The following is a 21298-nucleotide window of genomic DNA, read 5'->3' as shown; positions in this document are numbered from 1 at the left end:
GTGTGTGTGTGTGTGTGTGTGTGTGTGTGTGTGTAAGGTTGAGATTATCTTTGCAACGTTTCGGCAGGATCTACTACAGGACATGAAATCAACTTTGAAGGAGCCAGGTTAATCTCCAAAACAGAACACCTCCACAAGAGAATAATCATGGAAGCCATTGAAATAGAGAAACACCCCCACAGCATGAACAAACGTGATGATACCTCCCGCCTACCAAACATCTGGAAACCAGCCCTAGCCAACAAGCGAACACCACCCACCACCCAAGCCGTTAAAATACAAAACAACAATGCACACGCAGCCTGCACCAATCAGCACCAATCTACCAATCATGATACAACCACACAACCAATCATTCCACTTACTGAAACAAAGCCAGCACCCCATCCCCTCCCACCAAGACTTACAGAAAGATGGCAGCTCCGATCACATTTTAAGCCCACAGCTTGAAGATGGCAGGTGAGATCCTGCCGAAACGTTGCAAAGACAATCTCAACCTTTTATATATATATATATTTGGTGTTTATATTTGGTGTTTATATCCAAAGTTTATATCCAAAGTTTATTGAATGAAATGGGTAAGGCTACAAGGATAGTGCCAGAGCCACAAGGGGAGAGGGTGTTCATCCTTATCCCATAGCCACCATTGGTAGCAACTCAAGAACAACTCTACACGTTCCCCAACTCCATTGTATCATATACTTTCATCGGTGCTCCGGAGAACCTCAGGGTCACAACCGGCAACTGTACGCATTGTCCCACCCATCCCGTGCCAAGTGTCCACTGTTTAATGTTGCTTTTGCCGGAAAGAACATCCTTCTGTCAACCTCACCTTCCCACCAGTGGGCTGGCACAGCACAGTCGAGCAGCCGATGCACAGTACAACTGTCTGGCCATGACTGAAAACCGTGGTGATTTTGTCACAACCCGGGCACTTGACATCCATGAAGTAGGAGTTGGTGCTCTGCAGTAGTCACTTCTTCTTGTGCTTCCGCTTCTCCTCTTTGGGGGAGGGATAATCTTTTTTTTAAAGATATTTTTTTTATTTTTGATTAAACAGACAGTACAAAAATAAAATAAAATAAAATCATCTTTCGTTACATATTGTAGAAGTGTGTCGATTGGTTACAAATAACTTCTGTGCATCTCTTCCACGGTCATTACTTATAATTCATATCACATTGTACATTTTAAATCAAAAATCTTTATATATCTTACTATCGCCATTCCACAATTCTCATTTGACTATACTTGTTTTAATGTCCTTTTGCATAAAATAATCCAAAATTGAAAAACACAACCACATAATGACATTTCATTAATTATTTCTAATATCATCCAATAACATTACACCTTTATAACAAGTTCTAAGTAAGAATTAATTATGATTGATAACAAAATTTCTAATTCTCTTTTCCAAGTCGCCGTTTACTATTTGTATCCCAATACTTTTTTACATACATACATACATATATTGTAAAGTATATCCCTTGTCATTTCATTGTTATTATTATAATTGTTATTTATTAATAGAAATTCATTCGCTAATTATATCAGGTTTCCTCTCTTCGAACCAACACATGTGTGTACCTTGTTATCATTATCAATTATTTATTTAACACATCACTCTAAAGATTACTAAATTACTAATCACTGATCATATTGTAGGTGTGTCGATTGGTTAAAAATAACTTTCATGCATCTCTTCCACAGTCATTGCTTATAATTCAAATCACATTATGTATTTTAAATCAAAAATATTTATATATCTTACTATCAACATACCACGCTTCTCATTTGACTGTGATTGTTTTAACATCCTTTTACATGAAATAGTCCAAGACTAAAAAACACAAGCACATAGTAGCATTTCATCAATTATTTCTAATATCATCTAATAACATTATCCCTTTATAGCATGTTCTAAGTAAAAATTAATTATGTTTGATAACAAGGTTTCTGATCCTCCTTTCCAAATCGCTGTTTACAATTTATATCCCAATTCCTTTTATTAAACCAATACACATATATATATTGTTCACTACATCCCTTGTCATTTCATTATTATTGTCATAGATATTATTTATTAACAAAAATTTATTTGCTAATTATATCAAATTTCCTCTCATCAAACCAACACATGTATGTACCTTACTATCTTTATCAATTATTTATTTAACATAGCACTCTAGAGATTACTAAATTACTAATCACTAATTACTAAAATTAACTAATTTTTTATTATCAACTTTCATATATCAGCCTGTATCCTTCAAGTAGTAATAGTCTTATTTCTTTTGTCATTTGTGGAATTGATCTTCTATTTGTTTCCTTAATAAATTTTTTGTAGACTTCTCTCCGCAGCTTGTTGCTTATAGCATCACTTAAGTAATCTCGATGCCCTCCATCTGCTATTTTAATCAGGTTATCTTTGGTTGTCAATCTTGCTTGTGAGAAGTTCTCTCTCCTTAAATCCACCGTTTTCCCTCTTTTTTCTTCTTCCATGCCTTGAAATCCGGGGTATAGTTCCTGTCAATCTAATTCCCTTTTCGATACTCCCCTTTTCCCACTTTCAACCACGTCCAATCCACTGGTAAAGTAATCAGTTGTCTTGTCTTTATAATCATTTTCCCCTTCAATTTTTGGGACTCAGACCCAATCATTTTTTGCTGTTATAAACTCTATTTTTTCTATCTTCTTCTAAATTCTCTGTTATTTCTAATAAATTTTGAATTCCAGCCAAGATGTTGGGGAGGGATAATCTTATAGATGTTATTACACTCTCCTTCATTCCTGGAAACATCTGGGCAGAGATTATTGTGAAAGAAAAATATATTAGCTGAACATTTCTCATATTGTTTATTTCTGCATCACTTTGTATTACTACAAAATTTAAAGGGATTTGCAATCAGCAGTTTAAGAAAACAACATGCGAACAATTACTTAAAAGAGCAAAGAAATGACACATTCAGTTTTAAAAGAGTGGTACAGTGGTTAGAGTGCAGTACTGCAGGCTACATCTGCTGATCACCAGCTGCCAGCAGTTTGGCAGATCAAATCTCACCAGGCTCAAGATTGACTCAGCCTTCCATCCTTCCGAGGCCGGTAAAAATGAGGACCCAGATTGTTGGGGGCAATAGGCTGACTGTATAAACTGCTTAGAGAGGGCTGTAAAAGCACTATGAAGTGATATATAAGTCTAAGTGCTAAGTGCTAAAAGGAAGGGGAAGAAGAATAACTCATTGAGGCAAGGAGCAGATAAAGAGGCAAATAGTCAACAAGAGCCTACTAGATATCCTTGTGGAGACTTATGAACTTCAGAAGAGAAAAGTAAAGGTACCGCTACTGAGAAGTCCTGCCTGTGAGTAACCCACAAGTATTGTATTCTGTCATGGTGATTTAGTCAGACTATAAAACAATGGTATTTATCAAATCTCAAAGTCCCTGTTTAGATCTTTATATTTCAACAGCAAACATTGAAATCTGGCCATTTCTAACTAATTGGCAGCCAGTATCCTATATGGGAATCAAAACCTTACATTTTTCAGTCAGTGGGAAGAGAGCCTAGATAACATAAGGAAGGATTGGTCTCTTAATGGACCTTTGGGCCATGCTGTGAAGCCAATGCAACAGCTGAGAGATGATATCCAGGAAAAATCAACCAAATATGGAAGCAAAAAAGTTACTAGGTGGATTATGGGAAGCAGTGTTTCAGGACAAGAGCAAATAATCTCCTCTTCCCCCCCCTTCCCCCTTTCGACCTACCCTTCCTTCTCTTCCTTCTTCCGTATCTACATCAAACTTCAGACTGCCAGAATATAGCCACCTTTGTGATTGGCCAAAAATAAGTCATTCTCGATACATATTTCTGATAGTAGCCCTCATAACAGCAGATGGGCCGGGATCTGTGTCTCTCTGCATTCACACAGCATGTTGTTATCCGCTAAAAGCCTCCACTTGAGTGTATTGGTGTTACACTTAGGCACACCAACCCTCAATCAGGGTCCTCCAAGTAGTATAATGGAGGTTGGATTCTTCAGTCATATCCTCCTTTAATGTTATTCTTTGCTCAGTGGAGCAAGAAAGAAGAAACGCTGGCCAGCTGAGTTCACCCTTTTTTAAAGCCATTTTTCGCCCTCCACAGGCTCCAGAGGCTTTATAAGAGCCTGGGGAGGGTGAAAAGAGCCTCCTCCAGCCCCCCGGAGGCCCTCCGGAGGCTTCAGGGACCATCCGGAGGCTTCCCTGAAGCCTTCGGAACGCTTAAAACGACCCTCCAAGCAAACTGGAAGTGACTTCCGGTTTGCTCGGAGGGTTGTTTTGAGTGCTCCGAAGGCGTCAGGGAAGCCTCCGGACGGTCCCTGAAGCCTTCGGAACGCTCAAAACGACCCTCCGAGCAAACCAGAAGTGACTTCCAATTTGCTCGGAGGGTCATTTTAAGCGTTCCGAAGGCTTCAGGGAATCCTCCGGACGGTCCCTGAAGCCTCCGGAGGCCTCCTGAAGCCATCACTCTGCTTAACAACTAATCCCTACAATACTGTCAAATAATTTACTAAGACTGTATTACTATTCTTCTCTTCCTTCCTAGTATTTATCTCTCCCCGCTTATGACTATAATAACCATGTTGCCTGTATCTTCAATTTATATTGTTTTGTTTACTAGTAAGAGCTTATTAGTAACCTTGACTATCACTAAGGGTTGTATCTTTTTATTCTTGATGAATGTATTTTATTCTCTTTATGTACACTGAGAACATATGCACCAAAGACAAATTCCTTGTGTGTCCAATCATACTTGGCCAATAAAGAATTTTGTTCTATTCTATTTTATTTTATGGCTTCACTCTGATTCTGTGTGGGCTTTTAGAGTTGTGATTTATAATTTCACAACTATTGCACTGCAAACTGCTATGAGTCAGTTAGATTCAACAATACATGAGTGTGTTGCATGCTTACACATTCTAATGTAGCAGTGGGTATAAAGCAACATGATTTTATGCATATAGATCAGATTAATGTGATATTTTTAATAAAATGATAACATGCACAGATGTTATGATAACATGATAACATGCACAGATAACATGATACTTTAAAACAATATTAAGTAGGAAAAAGTAGCTTTTGTCATATATGTTGGAAGGTACAATACAATACAATAGCAGAATTGGAAGGGATCTTGGAGGTCTTCTAGTCCAACCCCCTGCCCAGGCAGGAAACCCCATACCATTCCAGACAAATGGCTATCCAACATCTTCTGAAAAACTTCCAGTGTTGGGGCATTCACAACTTCTGGAGGCAAGCTGTTCCACTGATTAATTGTTCTAACTGTCAGGAAATTTTTCCTCTGTTCTAAGTTGCTTCTCTCCTTGATTAGTTTCCACCTATTGCTTCTTCTTCTACCCTCAGGTGCCTTGGAGAATAGTAATACATGTATTATTACTTCAAAAGAAGTACCCAATTACATTATAAAACCAGTTTTCAGAGAATAATTATCAGAGATCTCAATTTTCTCTTTGGAAATTATTAAGGGCATTAGGAAAGTAAGGAATTTTGAAGAAATATGTGCATTACACCAAGTTGGCTGGTATTCCATGGATGTTCTCACAAAATGAAGAACATTTGTTTGAAGAACAAAGTGCTACACATGTAATGAAAGTCAACAGTAATGATGCAAGGTCATATATATACAAGCTAAACATTTCTTTAAGTACTTGGGGATTCATATCCTAGCTTGGATGTTTCTTGTTGCTATTTAGTCATATGAGTTAACACACACACTCACCAGAAAAAAATTACTTTTAGGGACCATAAGTAATATGATGGAGAAAAAAATTAATATTACTTATAGTATCAGCCCTTCAACGTTATCCAGATTAGGAAGCAAACTCCACAAGAAGACTAGATCTATGTTTTATGGAGTTGGCTATAGTCCCTGCAGACAAGAAGTCCAAAATTGACTACAAAATGATACAGTACAAGCATAGCTGCACAATCTCAGTACATCCTCCTTAGTATAATAATGGAGCATTATAGCAAATATAGAATTTATATCCATCAATCACGCTTTCTGGGCATCAAAACCCTCCAAGTAACCAAAGACATTAGAAGACAGAATCTTTTCTCATTGACTTACTGTCAGTGGTGGGATTCAAATAATTTAACAACCGGTTCTCTTCCCTAATGATTTCTTTCAACAACCAGTTCACCAAACTGCTCAGAAAGTTAACAACTGGTTCTCCCAAAGTGGTGGGAACTGGCTGAATCCCACCACCTCTTACTGTCAGAGGAGAAATAATCAAAGGAATGAAAAGACATTTCAATCTGAATGCAAGTTTGATCAATTTTTTTAAAAAAAGGGAGTGAACTATTATTTCTCTCCCTTATCCATGAGTTCCCATAAGGCAGCACTGGGTGTGCATAGGATTGCCCCCAGTGGTGTATTATCCATTAAGCAGACTAAGCATGTATTTAGGGCCTGTGGGGGGGGGGGGCACCACAAAGTTGAGAAAGAAAAAATAACCCAATAAAGATTGGTAAAGTATGTACAAAGGAGGGGGGGGGCACCAAGATTTGTCAGTGCTTAGAACAGCAGTGAGCCTTAATCCTCCACTAATTGCCCATGTGTGTAATTCTTAAAACTTAGATTCAAAAGCTAGCACTAGCAGCTGATTTATTTATTTTTTAAAAAAAAGCCTGCTTTGAAAGACAGGTGAGCATTCAATGTCTCCCCAAATATTTAGCCAATTCACATCAAAGCTGAGCCAGAGAAAAATCCCTGAGAGCAATTAGAAATGCAATCCTAAACATTTTTTTAGAAGAAATACTTTTAGTAGTTTAGCTAATTTGGAATACTCCCCCACCACCACCACATTATTTGTGCTAATCAATTTGTAAGCTGACTTGGAGGCTGAACTGAATGCTGCTGGGTTTGTACAATTTAAGGTTCTTCTGTTGTTATTTCAGCTTGATTTTATGTAGCTTTCTGTTGTTTTATGATTGAGTTTTATTGTTTTGCTTTCATTTTACAATGTTTTTATTTCCTGAAAGCCACTTGCTGAATTTGTTGCAAGACTGACAGGTGGTGTACACTGCCTTGAAATAAATAAATGTGTTGGCAAGGCAGCCTCAAATTGTTATCATTTAATGGCTGGCTTCACAAAGCAGAGAAAGCTGCAATGTTATTTTATTGGTTATGGCTTTATACAGTGTGTGAACTCAGCCAATGAATTATGTTAACCATGGTTTATGGCTTAGCATATTATGCTAATACTGCTGATTCAACAAACCATGGATAACAAAACCATTACGTAGTTTGAGGCGTGACACAGATTTTCAGCACAAACCTAACCCTTACAGAAGTGATTACTACTGCAGTCAAACAGCACTTACAACTGTGTTTAAACTAGAAGCTGTGATTCTAAATAGAACTGGGAAGCAAGTCAAAAACACCATGGTTCCCCAAAAATAAGACATGGTCTTATTTTCTTTTGACACACACACACACACACACACACAAATAAGTGCTTGGCCTTCTTTTCGGGAAGGTCTTATTATTTTTGAGGTGCAGAAGGCAGCAAGTGTGGTCACCTCATGGCTGCTGCTATGTTGCAATTTTTGGGGGGAGGGCTTATTTTCAGGGGACAGCTTATTTTAGCGCATGTGCTCAAAAGTCCAATTGAGATTATTATACGGGAAGGTCTTCTTTTCAGGAAAACAGAGTACTATAAAAGCAGAATTGCAAAAACCTAATAGAAAGAGGGAGAAAGAAAGAAAGAGAAGCATATCGTCCTTTCCATTCTGAATGCGTAGCTCAGATTCTGAATTTTAACAACCTGGAAGATACTTCATATTTAACTAAAGGTCCTCTAAACTCGCTGATCTTATCATGAGCATTGTGACTGTTGGAACTGTCTCAGGTTAATGCAGAGAAGACATAAATGCAGTTCAGGGAGACATTGGTGTTGCTAGAGCTTTAATGGCATTTATAGGTCAGAGAGCAATAAGAGATTTAGGCTGTCTTGAAACAAGCACAAGAATTATTGATGGACCATCTCTGTCCAGCTCTGTTCTGAATGGACTCAAGATTTACAAGTTGTCTCTGTGTGTCTATTGTTCTGAGAATGACCCGCTCGCTCATAATGTCGGCAGGCAATTTGCTCTATGCATTCCAATTATTTTATAGGCCTCTGCAAATCTTTTGAGAAGAATGGTGACTGAAAATTCAGCCATCTGCCCCAGACCTACACAAAAAGAGGCATTTAGCTCCGAAGGGTCAAGCTAGCCACTCATAATAGGAGCACAGGGGGGAAATCAAGAGAATTAACATAACCATCAAGATTTTCAAAACAAAAAGACTAGATAGTAATCTGGAAACACAGTAGCATCTGCGAGCTAACATTAAATGAACCCAAGTTTTAAAAAAATATCCTCGCATTTATATACAAAGCAGCACATCAACTTAAAGGTTTGCACATTCTGACACAGGGATAAGTAATGGCTCCTTGTAGACATGACACTTGGTTCATAGCAGGGCCTCCCACACAATTACTTACGTTTTTAAAGATTTTTAAAAAGAGGGGAAACTGAAAAGCCAATTACTTTTCTCTGATATTAATTTTATTTACATGTCTCTCATCTCTGTCTGTCACTCTGTCTGTCTGTCTGTCTGTCTGTCACTCTGTCTGTCTGTCTGTCTGTCTGTCTGTCTGTCTGTCTGTCTGTCACTCTGTCTGTCTGTCTGTCTGTCTGTCTCTCTCTCTCTCTCTCTCTCTCATACTGAAATGGCCTAGACTAGAGAGTATTATTAGCATTATGTCTTTGATAAACTGGGGGTTCGTGGCACATCATGCCTATAATGAGAGTCATTCCGCGATAGTAAAAATTCTGAATTGCTGAATTGCCACTCCTGCCACAATTGAAAGATTGCCACTTTCCAGGTTCTTCCTTAACACCCATTCCCTTAGTGTGCTACATCAGGATCCCTTAGGGTTTTTTTTAATGACATTCTACTTCATGTTGTTAACAAAGGATGTGCATGTATCAGAAAATAGCTTCTCCTCCACATACTGACTGCATATGAACAGCCCAGAATAATTGTTTTATTAAGAGGTTTAAGAGTTAAATCATTTCTACATAAACATCTAGAAGCAGTAAGAATTGTAGTGCTTGGCCTGCTAAACGTTGACCACTGAGGGTGAAAACCTGCTACAGACTTCTTAGCTCCCTTGAACTACTAATATTCGGAACCATTGACATTTAGAAATAGATGTTTCAAACGGTGTTTATGTCACTCTGAAAAGATGTGAGTTTCTGTAGAATGCTACTCTTCTCAGCCTGTACTATATGCTCCAAAAGAGCTAACATTTTGAAATCTGTGACTAAAGTACCTTCAATTTTGAGTGCAAATCTAATTAATAAGCTCAAGTGAATTTGTAGTGATAAGCAGTTCAGTAGGAAGGTCAATCTCAGAAGGCAATCTTCATGAAATATTTCTTTCTCCCACTTGCTAGCTGGCACCTGCCATTCTCTAATCGAAATGCTTCAGGCTTCTGTCAACGGGGTTTGGTAGTTTGGATGAGCAAATGCAATTTAGCTTATTTCATCTGCGGCAATAAAATATTTCACTACTGGTAGTATGCACATTTTATTATGGGCAATAAAGTTGAAGGTCATATCATTTAGAAAAAGAAGAAGAAAAGGGATTGATTTCTGGGAAAAATAGCAGTTAAGTAGTTGGCAGTAGCATTTAATGAATAATATACTGAATACTGTTCCTTAGGATAAAACGGGGCACTGTCCTTTGGCCCAGCTGAAGTTCTTTGAAGTAGAGATGTGAGAGATTCTTCCTTCCAGAGATAAAATATTGAACTAGCTAAACTTCTGGGTGTTAATCTCATATGAGCGAACTGGTGTTTCTTAGTGGGAATATAGAGTAAATGCATGTCATATAAAGGAATGATTGACAAAATATGATCCAACTGCTTGACACCCAGGTAACTTGATTTTATCTGAAATACATTTGGGTGTTGTGAATGGATGTGAATCCATGGCCCAAACACAAAGTGCACTTCAAACCATTTTTATTTCTCAGCTGGAACCTCCTCTCAACAAACCAATCACTCAAATGTGGTCGAGTAATATTCTATTGTTTAAAGTATACAGTCAATATTTTAAGCTTTCAAATAGGCTTAAAATAGGGTGTCCAACCTTGGCACCTTTAACACATATTGATTTTAACTCCCAGAATTCCCCAGCCAGCATGGCTGATTGTGAAATTCTGGGAGTTGAAGTCCCTAAGTTGTCAAGGTTGGACACTCCTGGCTGAAACCATTAATATAATTCTTAGCCCCTCAAACCAGGGGGAAAAATCACAACAACGATCCCCTCATAAATGTAGTGGGGTTGTATAATGGCTTTCACTGTTGAAAAGGCATCCCTTGGCTGTAGAAGATACACAGACAATCAATGAATGATACACTTTCAGTTAAAGATACCGGTATTTCCTCAAGCAAGACTTGAGGTACATTTAATTTAGAGATGGATGGGTTCCTCTACACCATGGAAATTAATCCAGCTCTTACCTTAAAATTTAAATCTCTCCATTGGTACAACAAGCCAGATAATATGGGCATTTGTCTCCAAACATCTAAGTATTTTTAGGCAGCCAGATAGTATTTAATCATATACATATCTCCAGTACTAGATTCTGTGCAATTGTATTTTTTAAATATATTTTTTATTAACACAAATAATACAAACAGTACATATACAACTGAATACAAAAAAAAGAAAGACAAAAGAAAAAACACACACATTACAGTGCACCCCACTGGAGACCTCCCCCCCCCTTATATTTCTTAGATATACAATATATTCCAATTGCGCCTTTATACCCTCCAAAACAACATATATTCTTGAGTAGGTTTATTCCCTTTGCCTTCCACAAAGGTTTTACAAAGTCCCCCCATATTTTATTATAATTATTTACTTTAATCATCCCTTTTTTAAGTTTAATTTCTGTTGTTCATTTATCATTTGTTGCCATACTCCAAACTATACCATTCATTTCATTTGTGCAATTGTATTGTCGATCATAAAACCCAAGCAAGGTTTCAGCCGCCTATAACAGTAGCCTGAGACTCTGGACACTTGTAAGCATCCATCTTCTATAGTTGCTTTGACAATTTTGTAGTGCTAGGAGATAACTTGGTGGAGTTGTCTGGGCTTTGCCAACTTTCTTTTTTGCAGTACAGAATTTGGGGAACTTTGAAAATTCCCAGCAGCCCTGGATCAAATATTTGTGCAATCAAAAAAAGCTCTAGTATGATATCGGCTGGTCATGCGAAAATGTTATTGCTTGGAGAGGATTATGCTGGAAATTTTTCTCCAGTTCTGACTGAGCTGGAAAAGATTTAAAGAATCTCTAATGCTTTCCTTTTGAATGTAACCCTGCCTCTTTGGTACAGTACAACTTTCTCTAGCTTAACGCTATCTCCCTTTATAAGTTGGAAATATGCAGAGTCTGGTTGAGCTTTCTATGGAAACTCACCCACTCATGTCTCCTGATGAGATGCTTCAGTGTGACAGAATGACATCCAAGCTTTTTGCAAGTCTTAGCCTTCAGGCACTGTAAATTCTCATCAATGTGTTTTCCTGGCTAAAAATTGTAGTGGGAGAAAAGTTGTTTTGTCTGAAATGTGTTCACAAAGCCAGTAATTGTTTCTCTCTCTCTCTCTCTCTCTCTCTCTCTCTCTCTCTCTCTCTCTCTCTTCCTCCTCCCCCCTCCCCCTCCCCTCCCCTTCTTCTTCTTCTTCTTCTTCTTCTTCTTCTTCTTCTTCTTCTTCTTCTTCTTCTTCTTCTTCTTCTTCTTCTTCTTCTTCTTCTTCTTATTATTATTATTATTATTATTATTATTATTATTATTATTATTATGGTACCCCTCAACAGATGGAGTCATCATGAATTCTATAACCTGATGATTAATACTATCCAGAATATTTTTTTTTCCCACTGCGACTGAGGCGTGTGAAGAAAGGTGTTAATAAGTTCAAGTATTAGCAACTGTCACTCCTTTAACGCTCCCTTGAGAAATCACATTAAAACTGCAGCACAGGAGAGAGGCTATAACATCTGGAGTGGGATTGTGTCCGAAAGTGCCAGTCTGACTTTTAGACCAAATCTACATATTCCCAGAGAAAAGAATGGCTTCAGTGAATCAAAAGAAGGGACTGCCTGGTTTTAGCATTCTGTACCATTTGGCAGATGCTTAAAAGGAGGACAAGAGAATAATGGATCCTGCTTAGAGCAGAGCCATTTTTTCCTTAGCTAGAAGAGAGTCTGAAGTGCCTGGCTGAGACTGGCCAGTTCCACAATCATTTTCCTGCTGTGTGTGTGTGTATGTGCATGCGCGCAGCACTTTCTGTTCTTCTTCATAGTGGTAAACAGGCATTCCCCTTTTTTCCTTCCTCCTAGCCCTTGTCAGTTCATCTATCCTGTTCGCCTCCCTTGTCACACATACTGAAATGGCCAGGGATCAATGCCACCAGACAACTTACTCTTTTCTCTAAGTATTGTTGTAGGCTACAAAAATGACTACACACAGCTTGTGGACTACCACAACTTTGAGACTGTTGACCTATGAGATGTCTTTTTTTTTTAAGAGTTTGGAACAGCAACCAAACAGGACAGGTACAGAATTCAACAGATAGCTGTAGAAAAAACAATTGCAACCAGCCTACCTCCCACTAAGGACTTGTATACTACACGGGTCAGAAAGAGGGCTGAGAAAATCTCTACAGACCCTTCATATTAAATTGGGTGAATGGATGAGACAAGACTCAGGCTTCAGTGGCAAACAACAACTATTTATTAGACAACTATTTACAAATACAGCACTGGCCTGTCTGACAGCTAGCCTTTTTATAGAGAGCTGTCAGATGGCTCAGCCAATCGGCTTTGAATATTTTCCCGCAGGAATGGAGAACCTTGGTGGAGCCTATTGCTCCAGTCTCAATATGTAACATTTCACATCCTGGACATAAACTATTTCAACTCCTCCATGGATGACACAGGGACAGGTTTTTCCCATGTGCCATTATTCTGCTGACCACTTAATTCCCACAGCACTGTCTTATGCCTAAGGATATTTACCCATGTAGTAGGGCTGTATTTTAAATTTCTGGGGTAGATTTTAACGTTGTTTTAATTTCATTATTATTGTACAGTTTTTATGTAATTCGTTCTTATGGGTTTTGATGCCTCCTCTATGTATATGTATATGTATATGATGTTTTAACTTTGACTGTACACCGCCCCGAGTCCCTTCGGGGAGAGGGAGCGGTTTATAAATTGAATAAATCTAATCTAATCTATTATTATTATTGTCCTTCTCATCTTTCCTATTACCTTCTCCTATTGATATATATGATTACCAATTTGTTGTTTGTATGTAAACCAGTGATGAAATTCATTTTTTTTTACTACCGGTTACGGTATGTGGGCATGGCTTGGTGGACTTGGCAGGGGAAGGATACTGCAAAATCCCCATTCCCTCCCCACTCCTGGGGGAAGGATATTGCAAAATCTCCATTCCTACCCCATTCTGGGGCCAGCCAGAGGTGGTATTTGCCGGTTCTCTGAACTACTCAAAACTTCCGCTACCGGTTGTCTAGAACCTGTCAGAATTTATATACACCAGGGCATATATTCCTAAAAGCTACAGGTAGAGATACTTTTGGAGTAATAAAGATATTTTTTGAGAGTTTTGTTTAACATACAGTACACAACATGTTTAATAAACTGTGCCATATCTTTGTGAAAACAATGCGATAAACATTAGTTTATAAATCCGGCTGCAGTCACAATCCAGCACAATCCAGCAGTATTTATATCTTTCCAGCTCCATGCCTCAAAGTCCTTTGGGAAACTGCCAAATTCTTCTTAATTAAGTATACAAAAGGTATATTGATTCCAAGGCGTTGCATAGATTGGCATTAACACTTATATCAATCAATTGCTGCAATTTAAACCTTCTGGCTTTTCACTTAATCAATGAAGATACAAATCAAACTATTTTGAAAAGTAGATAAACTCATTTGTATATGGGAAAACATGACAATATGAGAAAGAGGCAGATGTTAGGAAGTAATGCTAAATAGCCTACTGAAGCCAGAGGGACAGGTGTGCTGTAATTGGCTGTTTAAATTGCTCTTGAGTTGTTTAATGTATTTTTTCTTTTATGTATAGTTTGATCAGGCAGTACTGATACACAATCCAGCTAAGAATGTAAACCACTTTCATTCCATTCTTGTAGAACTCTCCAGTCTATTATCCAGATGTGTTGGCTTATAGCAGGGATGGCGAACCTTTTCAGCTGAAAAGAGATTGCACGCACATCCTTGTCTGGGATGCAACCTGGAAGAGGAGCTGCCCAGGAGGCATGTGCGTGCCAGAAAATGCACTTCCAGTTCCTGGTGGGTGCATGCACGCTGGCCAGCTAGACTTGCAGTTACTGGTGTGCATGCACATGCAATGATCATCTGGACGGCGCTCATGTGCATGCCGGAAAATGGAAGACCAGCTCTTCCATTTTCCAGCACCACCACACGCATAAAGGCCAGCTGATCATCGTACTTGCCCGGCAACATGACTCTGCATGCCCTAGGTTCACCATCACGGGTTTACACTGTCTGTTATGCAACAATAATTCCCATATTGCTAGCAGCAAATTTCCTATCCAAATTATAGTCCTCTCACATCTGGAAAGGAATGAGTTATGGGATGGATGCTGGGCCTCAAGGGGAGGGTGTGTGTGAAAGGTCAAGATGGTAACCATAACGGTAACGTGGAACTGTTTCCATGAGTGCTAGCCATTATTTTGAAACATGAAGGAGCTTATTTCACTCAGTGTGTTGTACCTTTAGTTACCTCTGTGATATAAATTTGTCCTATGTTTGCTTGCTTTCTGGAAAATTTTGCACTGTTGCCTGTCTGTATATGCGCCCCTGGGTGGGCTTAAGTAGTCAGTGTTGATTCCTCCAAGTGGCAGGAATCACTTCATGGCAAGGTCAAGATGTGGAGAAAGCTAAATGGCTGCTAATCCCATAAAAGGTGGGTTGTGGACGCTCTACCACAAAGGGAAGGAAAACGTTGGCAGCACTTAAAAGCTGGATATTTCAGAGCTGCATTGCCCCAGGCATAACAAGGAACTGCCAATTGCTCGAAACAGCCAACAGAGAGTTCAAAGGGTGATTGTCATGCCAGAACATATCTTTATATACCCATGATGGCGAACCTATGGCACGTGTGCCACAGGTGACATGCGGAGCCATTTGCTAGGGCACACGAGGCACTGCCAGCATGTGCGCTGGCCAGCTGACTTTGGCCTTCTTTTGAGGCCATTTTTCACCTCAAAAAACCGGCCCTACGGGCAAACCGGAAGTTCAGGAATGGACTTCCAGTTTGCTTGTAGGTCCGTTTTTTGTCCTCTGGAGCCTTCATGGAAGCTCCTGAGGCCTCCGGAGGGTGTTGAGGGGGGCTGTTTTTGTCCTTCCTTGGCTCCTATGAAGCCTCTGGAGCCTGAGGAGGGGGAAAAAACATGCCAAAAGCGGGGGGGGGGGGCTGATTGCACGTGCATGCATGCATAAGGGGGACTAACCCACATAGCATTATGGATGTGGCACGCCCGCGCATGACCCCCTGCGCTCCCCCCACTTTTGGCATGGGAGCCAAAAAAGGTTTGCCATCACTGTTATATACTGTTGTTGCCCTCTAGCCCCACCTAGTGGCAGAGAGATAAATATGTCCCAATTCTATTGTTTGAAGCTGACTCCATCCATTTACCCATCGGCCTGCACTCTCAAACCAAGTGCACGCAGGGAAGCCAGACTCCATTTCCTTTAGCATGTGGAGAAGATAGAAGCACAAGAAAAATCCATCTTAGTCTGTGCCACATGGTCATCCAAGAACAAGCCCACATCCCCCACACACAGAGCATCGCTGGTGAGATTCAAACTGCTTGCATTTATTAATTGTTATGTTCAGCAGTAACTTAATACTGTCTATCTTGTATTTGGTTCTCACTGTATGTATCCCTATTTTCCTCAGTTTCACCATATCCTGTTGTCCCAACAAAGCATTCAGATCTATGCACACGGTCCATTTTATCGGAGGATAGGTGGGTTTAGCTGCATGTCGAGCTGCATACGGACTGATGTGTAGTGGGGGACAGAACAGTGATCGAAAGGAGGCCTAGGGAAGCATCTTTGAAGGAGACTTCCAAAGGATGTGTGGTATCTATTGGCATGCTTGCTCCAAACAGTGAAACTACTGAGTTAATACAACGATTGAAGTATCAAAGAAATGTATAAATAGTGTGGCTTAGCTTGACTGACTATTTTTCTATTTGTAGGAAATGTGTATGTCAGGGAGAAGGTTCCTAGGCATTAATGCCAGTGCACAGCACCTGTAGGAGCCAGTGCTTTCAACAAAATGATAAAAGCAGCATTGATGCACATAAAAAGGAACAGAATCGGTGTGGCATCAACATGGTGCTGCTGTCATCATTTCTTTGCCTTTTACAACCCTTCCCCCTCCGCCCCAATGCCTCTGGGTTGATGACAAAGACAATCATATAAGGCAAAGATGATAAAATGCCTTTGAAATGCCTTTCCACAAATTAGGTTTAAAATTGGTGCAATACCGGTAATGTTCTGGGAGGAAGACGCGAAGAAACATAGAAATGTAATCATTAACATTGAAATGATATTTCAGTTTTCAAAGAACATTTTATGAATGGAACTTTTCTCTCTCGTTACACTAGCTTAAGAGAGAGACTATATTGGCAGCATATTTTGAAATAAGAGGATTTTTAAAATCCCACCTCATATCTCTTTACATTGCAGAATACCACACCCTTTCTCTTGAGTGTTTGGGCACCTCTACAACACTGAGAAGCTATTGTGACTATTTATTTGTTATTTATTTATTAAGAAAATGTACATGGCTGCCCAATTCACTCACAGTGACTCTGGAAAGCTTACAGAAACAAAATCCCAATACAAAAAACAATAAACCTTCTGAAGTTTAACCAAAGACAATATGTTATTTCCTCAGTATATATATATAAAACTGTTTGAACCCAACCATACTTTTCTGAATTGTGCTGATTTTGATGCATTAACTGCATCCTACTACATTTATATATTAGGGCAGTGATAGAGAACCTTTTCAGCACCAAGTGCTGAAAAGGGAGCGCGTGCATGCGCTCGACTGGGCCATGACCAGGAAGAGGAGCTTCCCAGGGGGTTGCGCATGCTGGAAAATAAACTTCTGGTTCCAGTTACTTCCATTCATTCGCACGCGCTGATCAGCTGGCCAGCATGCATGCTCATGCAGGAAAACAGAAGACCAGCTCTTCTGGTTTCCGGCACTGCCACATGCACAAAGGCCAGCTGATCATCACATGTTCATGTGCATCAGAAACCCGGAAGAGGAATGGGCAACATCACACATGCCAGGCGACATGGCTCCACATGCCACTTCGGGCACGTGTGCCATAGGTTCGCCATCACAGGATTAGGGAAATAGAAATGTTATAAACTAACTTAACATACAAGCCAAGCTAATGTCCTCTCCATCTCTTCTTTCTCTCACACACATGTATATACTCAATTCTTAACTCGTTCTATAAATGTTTTGTTGAAAGTTATGAAAATATATTAATTTGGGGTTATTCACTCCCTTGAAGCTTTTAGAGATTGAAGCATTCTGAATGCATGTCTAAGAGCTCCTGACAGCAGCATGTGACCTGAGCAATTATTAGTGAAGCAGGTTTCATAACAGAAAAGAGCTTTATAATAGAGTTACACATTTCTGGCATAGGCAAAGCCTAGCACTTAAAACATGTGCTCTGTGTATGTGTGCTTGGGAAGAAAGGGAGAAGGATTTGACTTCAGATTAGTAATCCCTTAGTCCGAGAGCAGGCAGAGTGATAGATAAAGAAGGGTTGGATTTTGGCATTCAATAGAAACAATCTTCTCAACAAGATATTTTCTAAAATTAGATTAGATGATTCATGTTTTCTATTTACTGTAAAACTTCCAAAAGTCTACCACCTCACTGAGCAATTGGTTCCATGATTGGATTGTTCTTATAATTAAGAATCAGAATCTGCTTTTTTATAACTTAAATACATTATTTCCTAACCTATACTTTGGGGCAAAAGAGAATAGGTCTTGACCTTTTAACTACGTGAGGTGTCTTTTGGGGTATTGGAAGAGTATAATCATATTTTGCTTCAGTCTCCTCTGCTTAAACATTCCCCATTCTTACCATTTCTATTCATAGGATGTAATATCCAGTCTATTGATTGCCTAACTGTACTTATCTAAACCTGTTCCAAGAAGGAGTAACAATTTATGTGAGCACCGACTAAAGCAGAATTATGTAGAACAATTCCTTCCTGTGATTTGGAAATTATATTTCTCTTGATGCATTTACCTTATTTGGGGGGATATGTGAGCAGACACCTGACATTACTATACCCAGTTTGCAATTAAGTCCAATTCCAATTTTTTTTTAAGCATGTGGAGAAGTCAATACTGATTTTCATGGTAAATGATACTTGATACTTCTCTCCAATTTAACGCTGACCATTAAAAGCTAATTTATGTATCTTCTTAATTGTCATGACATCCAATCCACTCTTAACCAACTTGCTGATCAGATTCTGATGGGGCATTTTAAAAAAGCTTTGCTGAAATGAAAAAAAGAAGAAGGCTTATTGTTTACTTCTGATAATTACTTCATAGTTTTCCAAGTAGTTACTGGCTGATCCTTTATTATTCTCCTCTAGAACAGGGGTCACCAACATTTTGGACCTCAGGGACCACTAAATTCATAATTTTAAATCTCGCGGATCATTAATATGATTTGCCTAATGACCTGCTGGGTGGGCGTGGCTAGGTGGTCATGTGACTGGATGAGCTTGGCCAACTTGATGTCATTCACATCAAGAGGAATCTCGCCGGCCTCTATTCACCCCTCACCTCCCAGCCACTCCTTGCCTGCCCAGGTCATTAGAGCCCCAAAAGGAAGCAGTTGTTGGAGCTAAGCAGCCACCATGAGAAAGAGTTCAGAAAACAGCTGACCGAGAAAAAGGCTCAGCAGAAGCACTCACTGAGAACTATGAGCATAGGCTTTCCAAGCAAAGGGAAGACCTGTGGCAGTGCAAGGCCAGGTACCGGCCCCTGGAGGCTCACTGGGCTGAGATGGTTAGCCAGTTCCAGGCCATGATGCAGTCCCACTGGAACAAGGCCCTCCGGCTCTTCGCCAGTAGTGGCCCTTCCCTCCAGCCTTCACCCAAAGCCCCGCACCAGGAGGCTGAAGCAGACCCCAAGTCAGAATTTCTGCCCCCTTCTCACCTGCACAAAAAGACCCCAAAGGAGGAGACTCTCTGCAGCAACACAAGTGTTCATTGTATATATCCGACCCAGGAGCTGTAGTTTGAAGAACCTTGATTTAGTGCAATATAAAAAATGAAAATAATTTTTCTGTGGACCACCAAAATTTTCTTGCGGACCACCAGTGGTCCATAGACCACCAGTTGATGACTGCTACTTTAGTATATCAGTCTTTCAGTAGTTTGCAACATCTTCCTCCCTTCCACCTTGTTGCTTTATTACAATTGTCCAGCATTTCATTCAGTTTGCAAAACTTCTCAATGCTGATGCAAAAGTCCAACCAGATCTTCAGCAAATTCCTTCAACATTATAAAGGACAATTAATCTGGTTCTGAAAACTTAAACTCATTCAAAGTCAAGAAGCGTTCTCTGCCCATATTTCTATCAATCTACACTTCAATCATACCTCTTCATCCTTCTTGCCACAATTGCCACTGGAACATATTTGGAAACAAAATTAACTAGCATTCCCCTTTTATCTGTTACCATTTTGTATTCTCCATTAATGTAGCTGGTATAGTGATTCTCTTCTACCTGTATGAAGTTTTCCATAGTGATCTGGAAGACTTTCCCTTGAGATCTTCGCTAAACGTTTGGTGTTAACCACCAGAGGTGGTATTCTACCAGTTCAGACCGGTTTGCCCGAACCAGTAGTAGAAATTGCAGGTGGCTCCACCCACCTGCCCCATGACATTTAGGCCCCTTTTTGGGCCAAATGCGCATGCACGAAAGGCTGGGTGCATGCATGGAGATGCCACTTGCGAGGGAAGCGAGCACGCCCACGCCCACACTCACATTTGCAAACCGGTAGGGAAGGTAAGTGAATACCACCCCTGGTAACCACCTCACTTCCTTCTGCTGATCTTCAATAATCTCCCCACTGGAATGGTTTGCAACTATGTTCTAGTATTGTGTCTTGTTTTTCAGGCGTCCTACCTCCTTCCTTTTCTCATGAACATCTTCTGCCAGGAAATCGTACTTATGATTGATCTAATCATATAGATATTTGGCTACATTGACTTTTAGCTCCTTTTAAAATAACATTTTTTTAAAAAAATAATCTAGCATTACAAGATTGCTTTCTCCTAATGTTCCTGCTACTTTTATCTTTTCAGCTAAGTTTTCTGTTGAGTGAAGAATAGCTTATGCTCTTCTGTTTTTCTCCAACCTCTGAAGGAGAAAGTTGTTAACAAGACAGAATTAGAAATTTCCTGGATGGATTTTTCTTAGTAGAATCCCAGCAGATGTCAGGGTAATTAAAGTCCCCTATCACTACTACTTTATATCTCTTTGAAAGATCAGCAATTTGCTTTCTAAAACCATTATCCATATCCTCTCCTAGGTTGGATGGATGATGTTATAGTAGACACTAACAACAGTATGTGTTTGTTTCTTAACTTGTTTTAACCCAGATATACTGCAAAACATTTCAACTTCTGAGTAGGAGTTGACACATTTAACACAACTCCTTCCTATATTGCTTTTGTTCCTCTTGAACAAATTGTATTTTTTACAGAATTCCTGTCTTGTGCCTCTTAAATCATATTTATGTTTCTATTCTAAAATTCCATCTTGTTTATTTTCTAGTGTAACTACAATTGTCATGGACTTTAGAACTCATATTCTTTCAGATTTCCTTGAATCTTACCCCCACTTCCTAGAATAGTAGAAAATTTTAACTGCTATCTTACTTCAATTTTTGTTTGTCTCTGATGTCACCTTTCATTTTGAAGGCCATCTAATCAAACCATGTTTCATCCAGGCACACTTTTTAGGGTTTTTTTTTTTCCAGCCAGAGCTCAGCTGTATCTCTGTGGAAGGCTGTGTGAGACTTTGTT

The 21298-nt window shown here is 39.5% G+C and overlaps 1 protein-coding gene across 1 annotated transcript; it reads right to left on the bottom strand.

Moving 5' to 3' along the window:
* Positions 1 to 766: 766 nt before the first annotated feature.
* On the bottom strand, positions 767 to 954 carry LOC309387320 (small ribosomal subunit protein eS27-like). Its single transcript, XM_081943769.1, has one exon. The coding sequence runs from the start codon at positions 944 to 946 to the stop codon at positions 788 to 790; it is 159 nt and encodes a 52-aa protein (XP_081799895.1). The 5' UTR covers positions 947 to 954; the 3' UTR covers positions 767 to 787.
* Between the last annotated feature and the right edge of the window lie 20344 nt (positions 955 to 21298).

Source organism: Natrix helvetica (genome assembly GCF_964273705.1).
Source record: "Natrix helvetica genome assembly, chromosome: 2".
Classification (NCBI taxonomy): Eukaryota; Metazoa; Chordata; class Lepidosauria; order Squamata; family Natricidae; genus Natrix; species Natrix helvetica.
The sequence above is the reverse complement of the archived record's forward strand: the minus strand, read 5'-3'. Positions and strand labels throughout refer to the sequence as shown.